We start from the raw sequence: 15,530 nt of genomic DNA, 5'->3' as shown, positions 1-15,530 counted from the left end.
AGGAGACGAGAGAGTTTTGATTAGTATGATGGGTTAATCCTCAATGTCACCAGACTCACCACCGGCTAAGTACACTCCAAAATAGCAAAAGCTCATACTAAAACATACATCTTGAGATTCTTCACCAAAATCAATAGTGGAGAAAGAGAGAGGAACGTAACATTACACTGTACTGAATAAAAAGATGAAAAAGGAAAACTTCAACCATCGGCCCAAAACATTTATTGGACCGACAAAAAAAGACTAGTCAAACGTTATTGAGTGATGGGCCTTTAAGAGAGAGTGACGCAACGGCCTCGGCAACAGTCAAGAAGAGAAACTCAGGCCTCATGAACTCTTCTTCTTCGTCAGCTCTTTGTAGCTTCTCTATCACTTCACTTAATGGGTTCACAAACACAAGCTGCACAAATCCAGTTACAGTTAAAAACTAATTACATTTTCTTGGTTACGTGAGAAAAACCGCAGAACAACTTTACCTCAATGTTCTTCTTCGCAGTTGTTTTTTTCAACTCCTTAAAGAATGAAACTCCGTTTGTGTCCACCCCACTCACAGCTTTAACATATGTAGTAATTAATCATAATTAGCTATGAAACTCAAGTTTTTTTTATATATCTTAGGATATAATCAGTGCTGTGCGAAGGTTTTTGGGGGTCCTAGGTAAGTTAGAAAAAATTTACATGATATAAAATATTTTTTTTGAAAAAACATATATATATAACACTAAAAAGTTTTGATTTATTACCTAAACATTTTCTAAATTTTCTGCACCAGATTTTTATAAACTAAAAAATAAAATAATGATCAAAAGTAGGAATTAGTAATATAAAAACAAAAATACAAATTTTGGATTGAAATGTTGGTCGCTGTTAAAAAGCTCAATCTTAGTGTTTAAATTAAATACAATAAACTATATATTCAAAATATTATAATTTGTTAATCAAATTCTATAAATATATAAAATAAATCTAACTCATAACATATACAAAGATGAAAAATGTGGATCAAATATTTACAGTTAATTAGAAGTAGAATCTTTATAGTTTTACATAAAATATAGTAAAACTGATCATAAATTAGTTTTTTTAAATAGAAGTCGAATTTAGAATCAAATAATAATAGAAATCTAACTAAAAGAATACATTAACTACCATGTAAAAAAAATTGTAATTAGGGGCCCTTAAAATTTTACAAAATTTGGGGGCCCTAGGCAAATGTTTTTTTTATTAATCTGTAAGCACGGCTCTAGATATGATGATATGGTTAAAATAGATCGGTTTGATTAAGACTAACCTGACATTTCGAGAATTAAGAACTGAAGGCTGGAATGTTTCTCCTGAGCTTCCTCTTCTTCGCATTCTTCGATCCAACGAGATGTTCTATACACAATCCAGATGAAGAGAATGTTAGTACAAATATTATTAATAAGGACGACATAGCTATTAAGAAATGTGGTTCATTTGACCCATAATGGTAGCTCAACTGGTTGGGACATAGCCGGTACAGTTAAATGTAGAAAAACATAGTTTATATAACTAACCTTTCAGTGAGGTAGTTCGAATTGGCAAAATTGACAGCAGATTCTATGCTTAAGACAAGAACTCCTGGGATCCTTTGTGCTTCTTTGTAGTGATGAAGATTCCGGTATACTTCTGTCCCTGGAATATTTCCCATAATAACCGTCTTCGGCCTCGTTACTTGCATCAATAACTTGAACAATGATAGTCCCACCGCAATAGCTAGACCCTGTTGTACGGATAGGAAAATGACACCAAAGAAGGCGCATAGCATCACCAAGAAATCAAATTTGTCGATCCTCCATATACGACGAGCTGCGGGAAGGTCGATGAGACCGATGACCGCAGTCACAATGATGGCACCGAGGACCACGTTGGGAGTGTATTCAAATAGTGGCATTAGGAAGAGGAGTGTAACCATAACCGTGACCGACATGACGATGTTTGAAACCGCGGTTTTACATCCGGCGTTGTTGTTAACTGCTGATCTAGAGAAAGCTCCGGTTGTGACGTAGCAGGAAGTGGCAGAGCCTACTACGTTCATTAGACCTATGGCGATCATCTCTTTGTTTCCGTCTACGTGATAGTTCTTTAGCGCTGCGAATGTTCTTCCCACCGCGATTCCTTCCTGTGCGATTTAATTAAATATATAGACAAAGGCACAAGAGACGACCGAGTTAAGTTCATTTTAACGTTTAAGTTGATATTAGCTATTAAAGTGAACAATGTTTTATATGCAAACTCCAAAGAAAAGTTTTGAAGTTAGAAACGATTAACACCAGAACCGGCTTTGGGCATTTTCAAATAAAACAATTGACCTATGACCCCTAAATTTTTAGAATTAATTTAAATAAACATAAATTCTCAAAATTTGTTTAAAAAATTTATCTAACGTCTTTACTAGATTGCTTATATCCCTAAAATTTCAGAGCTGTCCTGATTAAGACCATAATAATTAACATGTATGGCTGTATTTGAGCCAATGCCAATGAAACATTGGCTTTGGCTTCCAAAATTTTTGTAGATTTTTTACATAAACATATGTCTCTAAATTATGGGAAAAATAAACTTATTTTATAAAATTCTTGAGAAATATTTGTGGCTTCAAATTCGGCCATGTTTAACATGCAAAGTAAATGCCAAGTAAAGTCAAATGCCATGTAAGATCAAACCTTGTTGGATGACATGCAAATGTACACGCAAACTAAGTAAACAATCAAGAGCATATGAGATTAAACTGAGATTTAGAAACTTTACAGTGAGGGAGACAATTCCGGTGATAAGTCCTGTTTTGGCAACAAGTCCGAGATGACTTCCGTGAAACTGAAGCATGTTCCAAGACGGTGGGTTCAAACCTTCTTGTAGTTTTCCAATCTGAACGTCCACCAAATGAAAAAAATTAATAAATTCTGCCCAAGAAAAGAGAGGATTGGTCATGTATAAAGGAAAAGGGAAGCTTACGACGCTGATTCCGTGACGATCTGCTCTGAAAACAAAGACGAGAAGCGTTGAGACGATAACTGAAAGAAGCGGAGCTCCAGCTGATACCCAGAACAGCTTCGGCTTCTTCATGCTCTGCATTCAATTTCCTTTTTGATCATTACTATTATTTCGACTTACTAATACTATATTTGGTAACTAATAGTGAGCGTGACGTAAACATACGAGGTGACGTGTGGCGAGCAAGAACAGCAAGAAGCAAACTCCCATCACAATTGTTTGCCATGACCACTGCACAATACCATTGAATATTATATATTACAATAACAATAAATAAAATATCAAATTGTAAATAAAAGTGAATAAAACAGAGGAAGAAGAAGGATAAAGAAGAGAGAAACCTCATTGGTGTGGTGGAAAACAGAGGAGAGAACAGGGACTACACTCATTTGCTTAGTGAAATGAGTTATCCCAAGTAGAGCCTTTAGCTGTTGCAATGATACTATTATGGCTGCTCCCGCCATAAACCCTATTAGGGTTGCTTTTGATAGAAAGTCTATTATAAATCCCAGCCTGCATATTCAAATATAAAAATCAAATACTCCACCAATTTTATTTTATAAGATGTCTATGGAGATTTTTTTTTGTTTTCACTTTATGGATTATCTGTAAAATTTATACGTAAAATTTAGTTTTATTATGATTGTTTGTATTCTTCAATGTATCTTCTTCTACTGGTTGAATGGTTTTTGGTTAATGATAATGTGAAGAGGAATAAAAATTAGTATTTCTTCTCTGGATATTTACCCAATACGTCGTATAGAACGAAATGGAGAGAGTAATATATCATTTACACACCCATACAATTATAGAATTAAAAAATATATATTCAAGAGATTAATAAAAATGTAAATTGAAAAAAAAAATGTAAATTTAGACACAAGAAAAATATTATTTCATTTAACATGACAAACATTTTTATTAATGTAGTTTAAATTTAGTGAATTTGAATATTTGAAGTTAATTTTAGTAATGAATTTGTGGTAAATATATAACTAAAAATAACTGAGTTTTTAAATACATGTAAAAACAAAAGATCATATCAAATTTTTTTTATAAGTTAAATCAAATCAAACAAACATATTATATACCCTATAGATTGATAGTAAAGCCTAGCTCAGGCCCAAAATATTGACCTTTGAACACATGCGTCCAACAGAACAAACAGTCAAAGGATACAACTGGTTCATGCAAAGCTAACAAACCTTTATGAGTATAATAGATACCTATACAGATATTAGATATAGACATATAGAATATATTTGTAACCTGAGGATTCCAAGAGAGGCTTGAAAGAGACCAGCAAAGAAGGTCGAAGAGAAAGCGAGCTGTAAAAAGAGAAGAGGATTGTCTACGGGAGACACTTGTTGCCTTAGCATGGATCCTAAGATCAACGAAGCTATGGAGACTGGTCCCACCGCTAGATCTCTTGAGCTTCCCAGTACCGCATATACCAACGGTGGCACAAAGCTCGAGTCTACATACATCAACCCACACACACACGTGTGTATATTTACATTAACTACTATCAAATAATAATTCGACATAATTTCACTTCAGATTCTTACATAGACCAACGATTGGAGGCAAGTTAGCTAGCTTTGCATAACTTATTCCCTGTTTTTAAAAAGACCAAAAAGAAAGAAAGAAACTTCAATTTTGGAGAAAATATCAAGAATTTTGATTCGAGTGTTACTCGTGGTTAGTCAGAAGATGCCATAGGTCATCGTCGGATTTTGCAAATTCTCTCACCGGAAAAAGTATTATGTACCTGAGGAATAGCTAAACTGGCGATGGTGAGACCAGAAACGACGTCGGATTTGAGGAGTCTGAAGCTGTACTCAGGACACCATTGGAGAATTGGGAAAATGTATTGAGCGGCTCGTATGAGTTTGGTACGGTTTGGTTGTCCTCTAAACTGTCTTAAAGGATCGTCAGGGAAGAAAGTCTCCTTCAGTCTTGTCTTCAGCTTTGCTGCCGTGCTCCTATGCGGCGGAGCAACCACCTTGTGAACCTCCATTAGATTATATTACTCTTCGTGTTATGTTTTCTTTCCTAGCTCTTCGTTGATAATGTAAGTAGGAACCACGAGTATTGTTGTTTCGGGTCGGTCTTTAACATTTTATAATGGTAAGCTTGGCCACTTTTTGGATATTTCAAAAGATAATATTTTTGAGAACTTACACGTACTGTTGTTTTGTTTAGGGTTTATTTATTATTTACACTGGGAATTTTTGGTTGTATATAGTCCAAATCTTCAACAATTATGCTTCGATCGAATACAAAAGAAATATTTTATTCATATAAAACATTCGCCATCTTGAGAAATTGTAATAATGCGTGTACAAAAAATAAGTACAATACAGACCTAATGATATGAATGATAACAAAATAACAAGAAAACTATAGCACGTAAGAAAAAAAGGCAGTATGTTCATCTCTGTAACTTGAGTAATACGCATTAATGTATAAAGGCTAACAAACAGAGAGACCACCAACTAGCTAACTTGGAATTGTCACATTAATCCGGACAAAGAGAAAAAGTTGATGAGCGTTAGACTTATTGTCTTTGGGTCAATGAGTCGAGCCCACACTATATTTAAAAATATTAATATCTATCGAATAATTGTTAGATGCTTAAAATTGTTTTTCTTTTTTGTTAGATGCTTATGGATACAGTGTTTTGATATTGCGTTAATTATTATCTAATATAATCGATTAAAATCATACTATGGTTAAAAACCATGACACCAAGATTCCTCCATTCAGTTAACTCGTGGTGATCTATAATCATTCAAAATGGAATTAGAACTTCTTCACTGCAAATTTTATCAGGACTGGTCTTGCAATTTACAAAGAATTATTTACATTGCAGAGCAGTTTCTAAGTTTTATTTACATGCTAAGGCAGTTGTAGTTAGTGGGGATAGTTTTTTGTGTGAAAAGTTTTAAATTGTCCCTAAATAAAAGTAATTGGTGCACATTTTTTAGTTGAGCTTTTTTTTGTTTGGTTAGACATTTGAAATTTTAAAAAATTGTGTAGGACGCGGGACAAGAGGAAACCAGATTGAATTAAGCGGACGTGTAAAATTTATTTTGACATTTTGGTAACTTTTATCGATGTGAGAGAGAAACCCAAAAGTCGACGAAGGAGGAAAAAACGGCGAGAGCGATTGAACGTTGATGCCGCTTGATTGGAGCTGCTGGAGATGGATGTGGCTGAAGCTCACGGGATCGAATGCGTCCCGCTCGTGATCGAGATTCGTGAAGTCCATGACTGGGATGAAGGGGAGGCATGATGTGGCTGGGGGATCTGAGATTGGGAAGATGAGATTGAGGTTTGGATTAGGGTTGAGATCTGTGTATTCTTCGAGGAAGCCTAGGTTGCAGAGGGGACATAAAGGATCAGTGGTGGAGGTGATGGAGATTGTGATGGTTTGATTGCATTGGTGGCAGAAGAACATCTTGTCCAACTACGCCGCCATAGCAGAGGATTCTGTTGAGTTTCCGGCGGAAGACATGATCGGAAATCTGAGAATCTCGGGAATGTTGGAGAGGATGAAATGGGAGGAGAGAGAGAGAAAGAAAGAAGTTCAATCCAATCTGTATGCCTACGGTTTTTATCCAAACCAAACATAGATTTTGTGTTTTGTGTAGGTACATTTGTTCGTGTACACGAGTACATTGGGTGACCACGATGATGTGTACACAATGTTAGTGTACGCATTTACATGTTAAAGAGATATGAAAGTCATATTCTACTACCATTTGAGAATCAACTTCATAATGATTTGTATAATGATATGAAAGTCATATGTTTCTACCATTTCATCTTTGATTGGAATTAATCTAACTTTCCAGTGTTGTACACATGTACACTACCATATTTATTGTACACATGTACGTCACCAACATTTAATGTACATATGTACACTAACGAATGTACATAACTTTGCAACATGTTGGACATCTAACATGTATCACAAACATATATGTACATGTAAATATCTGATAAAATATAATATGTATATTGTACACTTTAGCCCTTGTCATTAGTCAAAAACATGTGTATATGTAAAATTATTTTGAAAGTATATATGTTAAACATGCAAACACCTTTAGATGTGTTTAAAAAAGGAATGAAAGCCTTCCAAGATCTAGCTTTCAATGCATAACCATGTGTGCATGTGAAATATTTTCCACAGATCTCGTCTCATCGATTTGTTTTAATATGGGAGTATGATTCCATGTAGAAAGATTGTTGTTTTATGTACAATGTGATTTTGTACATCCCATGTCGTGTACACGTGTACATAATCTGGAAATACTATGTTGTGTACAATGTGATTTTGTACATCTCATGTCGTGTACACGTGTACATCACATGTCTTGTACAATGTGATTTTAAGGGCTATTCTGCACATTTTAATACTTTGGGGCCAGAATGAAAATAATCAAAAGCCGACGGACCATTTCTGAAAATAATTGGGGTAAATTTATGAAGCAATTCGATCAGATTGGAAATTGAGGCATATTGTGAAAGAAGCAGAAAACTAAAGGACCAAAGATGAAAAAGACGAAACTCATCCATTGATGTTGCTCGATCTATTTTTTCGTCGGATCTCGTTGACGACGATGGTGAGCCGGCAACAACGGAGCAGAGAAACGACGGTGAGGCTTAATTTTGACAGCGAAGGCTGAAAGCAGGGCCCGAGATGGAGCGGTCATGGCGTGAGACGTGGAGAAGCCGATGTTGACGAGATGCGCGACGAAGAGCAACGACCACCGGTGGACGAGACCTAACATCGACGCCATCTTGGACGGAGGAGCTGAGGACGGAGAGGAGGTGACAAATTGGAGCTCTTCGACTGTAACCCGTTTTTGACCTGTCACCTCCAAGCACTAAAAGAGTTAACTTTTGTTTAGCTTTCATCATATAGGGTTCCGCAATTTTCGAACTCAGAACTCAAATTCGTCACGAGTCCTCGACGACAATTTGCTCATACTTTTCTTGGGTTTTCTTCCCTGCAAATTGTACGCCGCTTAGTATTGTTCACTGTCTTTTCGCCTAATCGAACGCCGCCGTTGGGATGTTGATTATTTTCATTATCTGGTTAGGTTCATAGATGTGAAGCTACTAGAGAATATGAAAAGCATGGCTTGTGAGATCTGAGACAAAGAATGTCAAAATAAAAATCAATGAGGAATAGAGAAAGATGTTAGGACCCAAATGCCTTTAAATGTTTAGTTGGTCAAATTTATGGGTAGTTAACTTATTTAGTTTGTGTATAGATAGAAAGTGAGTTTGGTTAGAAAAAATTCTTCTAGTAGCAAGAACCGTCTCGTAGTGTTATTAAAAACTTAAAACTACTTTTGAGTATAATTGTTTCATTTACAAATGTCATGTAACAGACATTTAGCTTTTCGCATGTCCTGATTATACAAATATATATTACTATATCTAGTAGGTTTTTTTTTTTTTTTTTTTTTTTTTTAAAACACTTGACATAAAAATATCTTCTGGCTTTCACTTTCCAGAGTATATTATCCACAATTCAGCTCTACTGTAGTTGTATCTATCTAATTGAAAATAATTTGCATGTTAAGATGATAGTTCATTTCGTGGCCAGAGAATTAAAATAGTTTAATTACCTTACTAGTTTAACTAAAAAGGAAATGATATGCGAATTAATAGCTTGACATGATAGAAGATTATCTTCTCGTGTGAATCAGCTCAAGTTTATATCATTTAATCAACCTTGTTTCCGGTGAAAGAAACGACCAAACTGAAATATCCATATAACATGAATCTAACCAAACTCGTAATAGAAATAGAAGAAATTCCAACCAAAGCTATCTATATCGATGATATGGACGAAAATATATACAACCTTAACCTGCATATTTAAAATAAGTCCAGACGGCTATACAAATATAAATGACCCTTGGACATAATTATTGCGATCCAAACGATTTTGTCAGAGTAATGAGTGAATCCTAACTAAAGATAGTTTGGTTTCTATGGTGGGCTTGGCTCTAATAGAATTAAATCAAATAATCAAAACATTATTTAAGGAGTTTCTTTTTCTGTCGGGACACAATTTAAAATAGTAAGATGAACTAATTAATCAATGCAATTTGTTCACAATGTGATTCCATTGTACAAATTGAGTCAATATACCAAACTGTTTTCGATAAGTTATAATCCAAACCGGAGGTTTATAGACCTACTAATTATCATTGGGTCCATATAAAAAGTGGTGGACTAAAATGTGAATGCTGGTGTAGATTCAGTCATATATTAGGCATGCAATACCCAAATCAAAATTTTCAAATGAAACCAAACTAGTTAGTGTAGAACCTAAAATCTACATAAAGTATTTGATAGTGATCGGAGTTTGATCTAGGGAAGACAAATGATGTAGGCAACAATATCTTTACAACACAACGATGTTAAATAGTTTACAGTAGGTGAAAATGGACTTTATTTATGAATAAGATCAAATACAATGGATTGAACTAGATCGAGTGATACAAACGAGATCGGTACAGAAAGAATCTAAAAGTGGGAAGACAACAAGATCGGTGTAAGTGTATAGCTCTCTCTAGGGTTTTCAACGTGTCTCTCCTTCTGTTTCCATTCCTCTTCCTTTATAGTAAGCTGACTTCGAGACCTCTGTGGTAGCTCCGCGATCTCAGCTTCTTGTTGCACGATCTCCGCGACCTCGGTGACTCTTTCTCGAGCTCGTATTCTTGCTACGGGATCTGACCCTTTAAAGTTCATGCCTTTGATCGCGGCCCATTATGGTATTGACCAAAATTGGGTCCAACTTTTGTCCCCCAGCCTCTTTTGATTTGTTCGAAAAGGAAAAGGGGCGGTTGTTTTTTGACCCGGGTCTTCTCGTTTGATAACCGATATCTCTCGGATTCGGTTTTAATGGTCGTTTTCAAAAAAAGCCGTTCATTGGTGCGTTTTTTTTTATTTTAATCGGTAACAGCTACTTTAGCCGCCGCTAGGGCATAGGCTAGGTCATAATTGCTTTTCTCGATAGCGACGATAGAGCCGTTAAGGTGGCTTATATATACGTAGATGATCTTCTTTTTACCTCACCTCCGCTTCTTCTTTCTCGTCTCTTTCTCCTTTGCTCTGAATCTTTCTGTACTTTGAGCTTAAGATGTGTTCGTCTTTCAATTTCCCTCATTCGACTACTACAGCCGATGATCTCGAGAGCCTTTATAATATGTATGGGGTTGACCGTTCCATCGTCATCGACTTGGTCGGCACGCATGAGACTCCCGAAACCGTGAGAGAAGGCTACTATGGAGCCTATCTTTCCTTCTTTCATTCCTGCGGTCTTACCTTCCCGATTCCGAAGCCAATACTCGAGGTCCTAACGGAGCTAGGGTTATCGCTTTCCCAACTTCTCTCGAATTTTCTTAGACATCTTGTCGCTTTCTTGGTTAAGGCTAGGGAGGAGGGTCTTACTTTTGGTCTTAGGGAGTTTCGTCAGCTCGTTCTGGTGAAGCGGAATAAGCAGAACCCTGGTACTTTCCTCGTGTCTCCGCGCCCAGGTCGCCACGTCATTCGCCACATCATCGAGGACATCCCTTATCGCGACGAGAAGTGGCGCGAGCAATTTTTTGTTTTCAAGATGGATCGAGCGTCTATGGGTGACTTCCGACTGCTCCCAGCTTCCCCGGCGTTGGGCCGAGAATATCGGTTAGTTTTCTTTTGCCTATGTGTTGATGATTTTTTGTTTGAGGAGTCGAAGACTAAAACTTTCGTTTATTTTCGTTTGATTCAGTTCCTTCTAGAAGCTCTTCAATGTCAGATGAGATCCGCGATCTGATGAAGGTCCTTCGTAGAGGTCGTTCGAACTGGTCTACTTTTGATCGAACTCGGATTCAAACTGCCTTCGCCTTGCCGGCGGGGACCGACAGAGCTTCTTTGGTCGAGGAGTCTGAAGACGAGGCCGAACACTCCCAGGAGGTCGTAGCGACTCCTTCTGTTCAGACCCAATCTTCAGATCGGCTAACTAGACAGCTTGTGAGGAGATTGTCGTTTCAAACTTCTGGGTTTACATCGAGGGCCCGAGCTTCCAGAAAATATCCCTTGATATCGATTCATGATTCCAACGATGAAGATGTTTCGGGAGAGACTCGACCTCCTGTCTCGTTGTGTCCTGGTTCAGAAGACGAGACCGTGGCGGCGACTCGTAAGCGACATCGGTCATCGGAAGGTGCCTTGCCCGGTCTGTCTCGTCCTAGGTTTGTTTTTGAGGGAGATGGTTTTTCGTGTGCGGCCCAAAGGGACTTAATTTCCCTCGCTGGTCGCATGAGGTTCGCGGGTTGTCTTCTCCCATCTCTCACTTCCTCATTCGAGAGGGAAGCCTACGCCAAGGTTGCTGTGGGGAGCTCTAAGGTTCATCTCTCGCCTTCATTCTATTTGAAAAGCTGTTTTGTGGTATTTGCTCATTTCCATTTCTTCTCAGGTGATGGATGCTTTTAATGAGTATGTCGTGACGATGGAGGATCATGTCGTGGCTTCTCGGAACGATAAGAAAATCGAGAATATTGGTTTTGAGATCAAGAGGCTTTCGAAGGAGCTCGAAGCCACCAAGCGAGAAGGGAAGAAGGATGCCGAAAAGATCGAAGCTTTGACTGAAGACTGGAGGAGAGTTCATCTGGAGAACGAGACTCTCACGTCCCAGATGGTTGCTCAAAGGGCAAGAAATTGCGGCGCTCGAGGTCGAGAGAGATCGGGACATGCGCCGCGCTTCTCGTATTGCTCGTCGCGATATCGCGATAAAGTATCGGGAAGTTCTTGAGTCTTTGAATGATAGATGGGCGAGCAAAAAGAAGGAAGTGTCTGCTGAGATCCGGCTACAAGAAGTGACCGCCAACATCGATCTCCTGAACGAGCTCAAGGATGGGGGCCTGACTGTGGATGCGGAGCTTGCACGATTAAAGGGAATGGAAGGAGACTGCGAGGATTTTGTCGCCCTAGCCCCAGTGCCGGATTGGTCGATCTCCGAGCTTGATCTCCCTCAAGTCTCATATGATTCGGTGGATCAAGTCGGGGGGGATTCCGTTACTAGTTAGTTTTTTTTTTTTTTTTGACGATCTTTGATCTTGATATCTTTTAATGGATAAGTATAATATTTCGGAATATCCATGTTTCCTTAGCTTTCGAGATTCTTTTTGTTCGGGTCGTTGAGATATGGCTAGGTTCTGATCCCTATAAAGCTTTGGCTTTGTTCTAGGATTCGTCATAGTATCTCATTTAGTTTCGTTTTTGCTCGCTAACGTAATATGACTTCGAAAAGATCCAACTCTCGCGATTCTGATAGGGTACGAACTCGAACTGGTATTGTCAATGCGGAACGTATTCGATCTAGAGATGTGAGTGATGCGCTCACAGAAGTTATTCGTGAGGGGACCCAACTTCCGCGGCCTTCAACCCAAGGGGCCAAAGACCCCGAGGGTGAAAAATCTGTTGCTCGCGTTAAGTCGAGTAGCCCAACGGGTTCGGAGGGGAGTGATCGTCCTCCGAAGAAGGCTAAAACGAATGGTTCGGATCGTCGTCTTGGTGTCTCGAGCGAAGCGGCTGTTGCTAAGCCGTTCCACTAGCAGTTCTCGCATTCCAAGGATTGTCCTATTACGGAAGATCAAGATAGTGTTGCTCATTTGGTGGGACACTTCAAACCTGCTGGATGTCCGCTTCCCTCTCTGCGTGATATGACGGAGTGCGAGGCTTACGTAAAGATGGATGTGGCCCATGCCAAGGTCGTTCCTTTTGAAATTTGGACCTTGTCGAATCTTTGGTTAGTTTTGTTTGTACTGATTTGTCATGTTTCAGGCTATGGAGGCTAACAACGAGTTTGCGGTGACTTTAGAAAAACGCCTGCAAGATGTTCTGCGTTCTGACGAACTTTATGAAATAAAGAAAGTCATTCGTGAGCTAAAGCTCGGTCTAAAGATGGCTCAAGACCGGGAACGTGCCAATGCTGCTCAACTGACTGCCGCTGAAAAGTTGGGGAATCAAGCTGCATCGTTCGAAGCTCGTCTGCGAGTTGTGAGTAACGAAAGGAAGTCGGCCCTCGAGCAAGTTTCCTTTTTGGAAGCAAAGGTTGAATTTTCTGCCAATAAGTTCTCTGACGACCTTTGCCGCGCGACTCATGAGGCCAAAAAGACTATGGCGGATAGCTATCTGGATGTGCTGGTCTCTCTCAAGGAGAAATGGGAAAAGAAGAAGGCTGCAACTGATTGTGAAGCTCGTCTTCGGGAAGTCGTGGCAAATATAGATCTCTTGAAGGAGATCATGAGCAACAATCTCCTAGCTTCGGATGAGTTGTTGCGGCTTCGAGCGAAGGAGATCAAGCTTGGGTCTGAGGTCGATGTGATGGCGACTTCGGATTTCTCCGTTGGGAAGCTCGACCTGCCTCAGATTTCGGAGGATCTGCCGGAGGATTTCTTCGATAAGGTCCATTCTGCAGCGGATGACGTGGCGAAGTGCTCGGGTGATCGCTTTGAGGATGGTGAATTCAGCATCGAATGGTAGCTTTAGGGACTTTCTTTGTTTTTCCCTCTGCCTTTTGTTGCTTTATTATTTTTTATTTAATAAAGATGGGATCATGGGTCCCGATTTATTTGTTGCCATTTTTATGTTTTATGCGAGGCCGATCTTTTGGGGCTAGGTCATTTTTTTTGTAGATACTTTTATCGACAATTTCGATGTAACAAAAGATTTTTTTAGCTAGTTTTGTCGCGCTTGTTGGCGGAGTTGGCCGCGACCGAGGACTTGATCAGGGTCCTGGTTTTTGGCCAGCTGTCGCAGTTATGCGATTTTCTGACACTAGAAGGCTGGTGTGTTTGAATGTCTAAAAACTGTATTTATTAAGATGTCAGATTCTGTTTCGTTACATATTTGTGAAGAGAGGGCAGTTTTGGATATTGTCGTGCCGTTGTTCTTCGGGTGTTACGATATGCCCACTTTGAGTTCTGTAGGTGGAAGGTGACTTGACTCGTGTCGTGAGTTGCATACGTACCTTCGTCGAGGGATCAAGTCATAACGTAGTTCGATTATTTTCCCAGTGATAGGGTCTGTTGTTCGATTGTTCGTGTACGTAGGTACGTCTGTCATTAATTTTGGCTGCCTGATTAAGGGTGTTGCTCGATGTCCTTAAAGCTCGCGAGGTAGCATGTCCTGGAGTTTTTCGGGCTTCCTCTGATAGTTTCGACTCCTTTCGAGGTTGGAAATTTCAGGCATTGGTGATATGTCGAGGGCGCTGCCTTCATGCTGTATAGCCAAGGGCTGGACGGTCTATCAAGATGAATTCTACGATTTTTCTGATTTCTCCAGCGGTTACCGCGAGCTCGATCGATCCGAGAGAATAGGTGGTCTCTCCTGCGAAGCCGATGAGGGGAGTTCGCTCTTGCTTTAGGAGTGCTTTAGTGAATCCTTTTTTTTTAAACTCCAAGTAGAAGAGGACATCGGCCGAGCTTCCGGTGTCGATCATTACTCGGGATAGTTCGCAGCCACCGACGTCGATTCGTATCACGAGAGCGTCGTCGTGTGGTTTATCGAGGTCTGCGGTTTCGTTTTCGTTGAAGGTGATTTCGTGATCGGGACCGGACAGGGGCTCTCTAATTCCTACGTTGTTTTCTGCTCTCCGTTGGTATGCTTTGATTGGGTTGACCAAATTGCAGAACTTAGAGCCTCCGTAAATGAAGTCGATCCGTTTTTTGTGCCCTTTGTGGGCTGGGACATTCCACCTCTTAGTAAGTGCTGGTCGATAGTGTATCTCGCCCCCAGACATATTGCGGTTGAGGGTCTGCATTCTGTCTTTTTTCTGAGTTGGTTTCTCTAGTAGCTCGCAAATCTTTGTCATTTTGTTCTTTCGCTTGAAGTTAGAGATTTTTACGTAAGGAGGCTTTGTTTTTGGGTTGTATGGAGTGACACGGGGAGGGGGAGTGACTTCGTCGTGATTTTCCAATGTGCGGATCACTACCGAGATCTCAAAGCGGATTTTTCTTTCGGTTTGGCTCTTGATTTCGTCGGTTGTGTTGTTGTTCTGCCCCCATGAGATCATGTTGACTCTTTTCTTTGGGGCTGGGGGTGGAGAGCTCAATGATTCCTGCTCGATCTCCCTGCCTCTTTTGTTTGTTGGGACTTTGGCCTTTCGGTTGGATTTCGGAGTCATTGGCTCTTCTTCTTCTTCTCCGGCTTCTTCGTTAGTTTTCTTATTTTCGTTCTGATTGCAAAGTGCGGCTCAACATTCTTCGGTCGAGTGACCCTTGCAATCATGGAAAGCGCAGTATTTGCTAAGGTCGTATGTTGAAGACTTTTGCGGCGAATTATTTATTGCGTAGGAATGTTGTCCTTTGGTGGTTGGTTCTTTAAGAGTAGCAGGTTTTTTGGTGGCGTTGTTCTTATTCGCGCTATACTGTTCTTTCAAGGCTACGATCTCCTCCTCGTGGGTGGCGAAATAAGAGGCTCGATGTAGGGCGTCATCC

General features: G+C 39.6%; 2 protein-coding genes across 2 annotated transcripts; one reads left to right on the top strand and one right to left on the bottom strand.

Moving 5' to 3' along the window:
* Positions 1-5,120, bottom strand: LOC106301162 (probable sulfate transporter 3.3). The gene is made up of 11 exons (XM_013737504.1): positions 4,787-5,120; positions 4,584-4,632; positions 4,285-4,492; positions 3,357-3,528; positions 3,181-3,246; positions 2,977-3,090; positions 2,773-2,889; positions 1,539-2,143; positions 1,292-1,377; positions 477-553; positions 1-400 (listed from the first exon to the last, which is right to left on the bottom strand). The coding sequence occupies exons 1-11, from the start codon at positions 5,033-5,035 to the stop codon at positions 248-250; spliced, it is 1,896 nt and encodes a 631-aa protein (XP_013592958.1). The 5' UTR covers positions 5,036-5,120; the 3' UTR covers positions 1-247.
* A 5,069-nt stretch (positions 5,121-10,189) lies between these two features.
* Positions 10,190-12,116, top strand: LOC106302814 (uncharacterized protein At3g60930, chloroplastic-like). Its single transcript, XM_013739239.1, has 4 exons — positions 10,190-10,685; positions 10,820-11,436; positions 11,507-11,796; positions 11,858-12,116. The coding sequence occupies exons 1-4, from the start codon at positions 10,190-10,192 to the stop codon at positions 12,114-12,116; spliced, it is 1,662 nt and encodes a 553-aa protein (XP_013594693.1).
* The last annotated feature ends 3,414 nt before the right edge of the window (positions 12,117-15,530 follow it).

Source organism: Brassica oleracea, chromosome C7, assembly GCF_000695525.1.
Source record: "Brassica oleracea var. oleracea cultivar TO1000 chromosome C7, BOL, whole genome shotgun sequence".
NCBI classification, from domain to species: domain Eukaryota; kingdom Viridiplantae; phylum Streptophyta; class Magnoliopsida; order Brassicales; family Brassicaceae; genus Brassica; species Brassica oleracea.
This window is presented reverse-complemented; position numbering and strand designations above follow the sequence as displayed.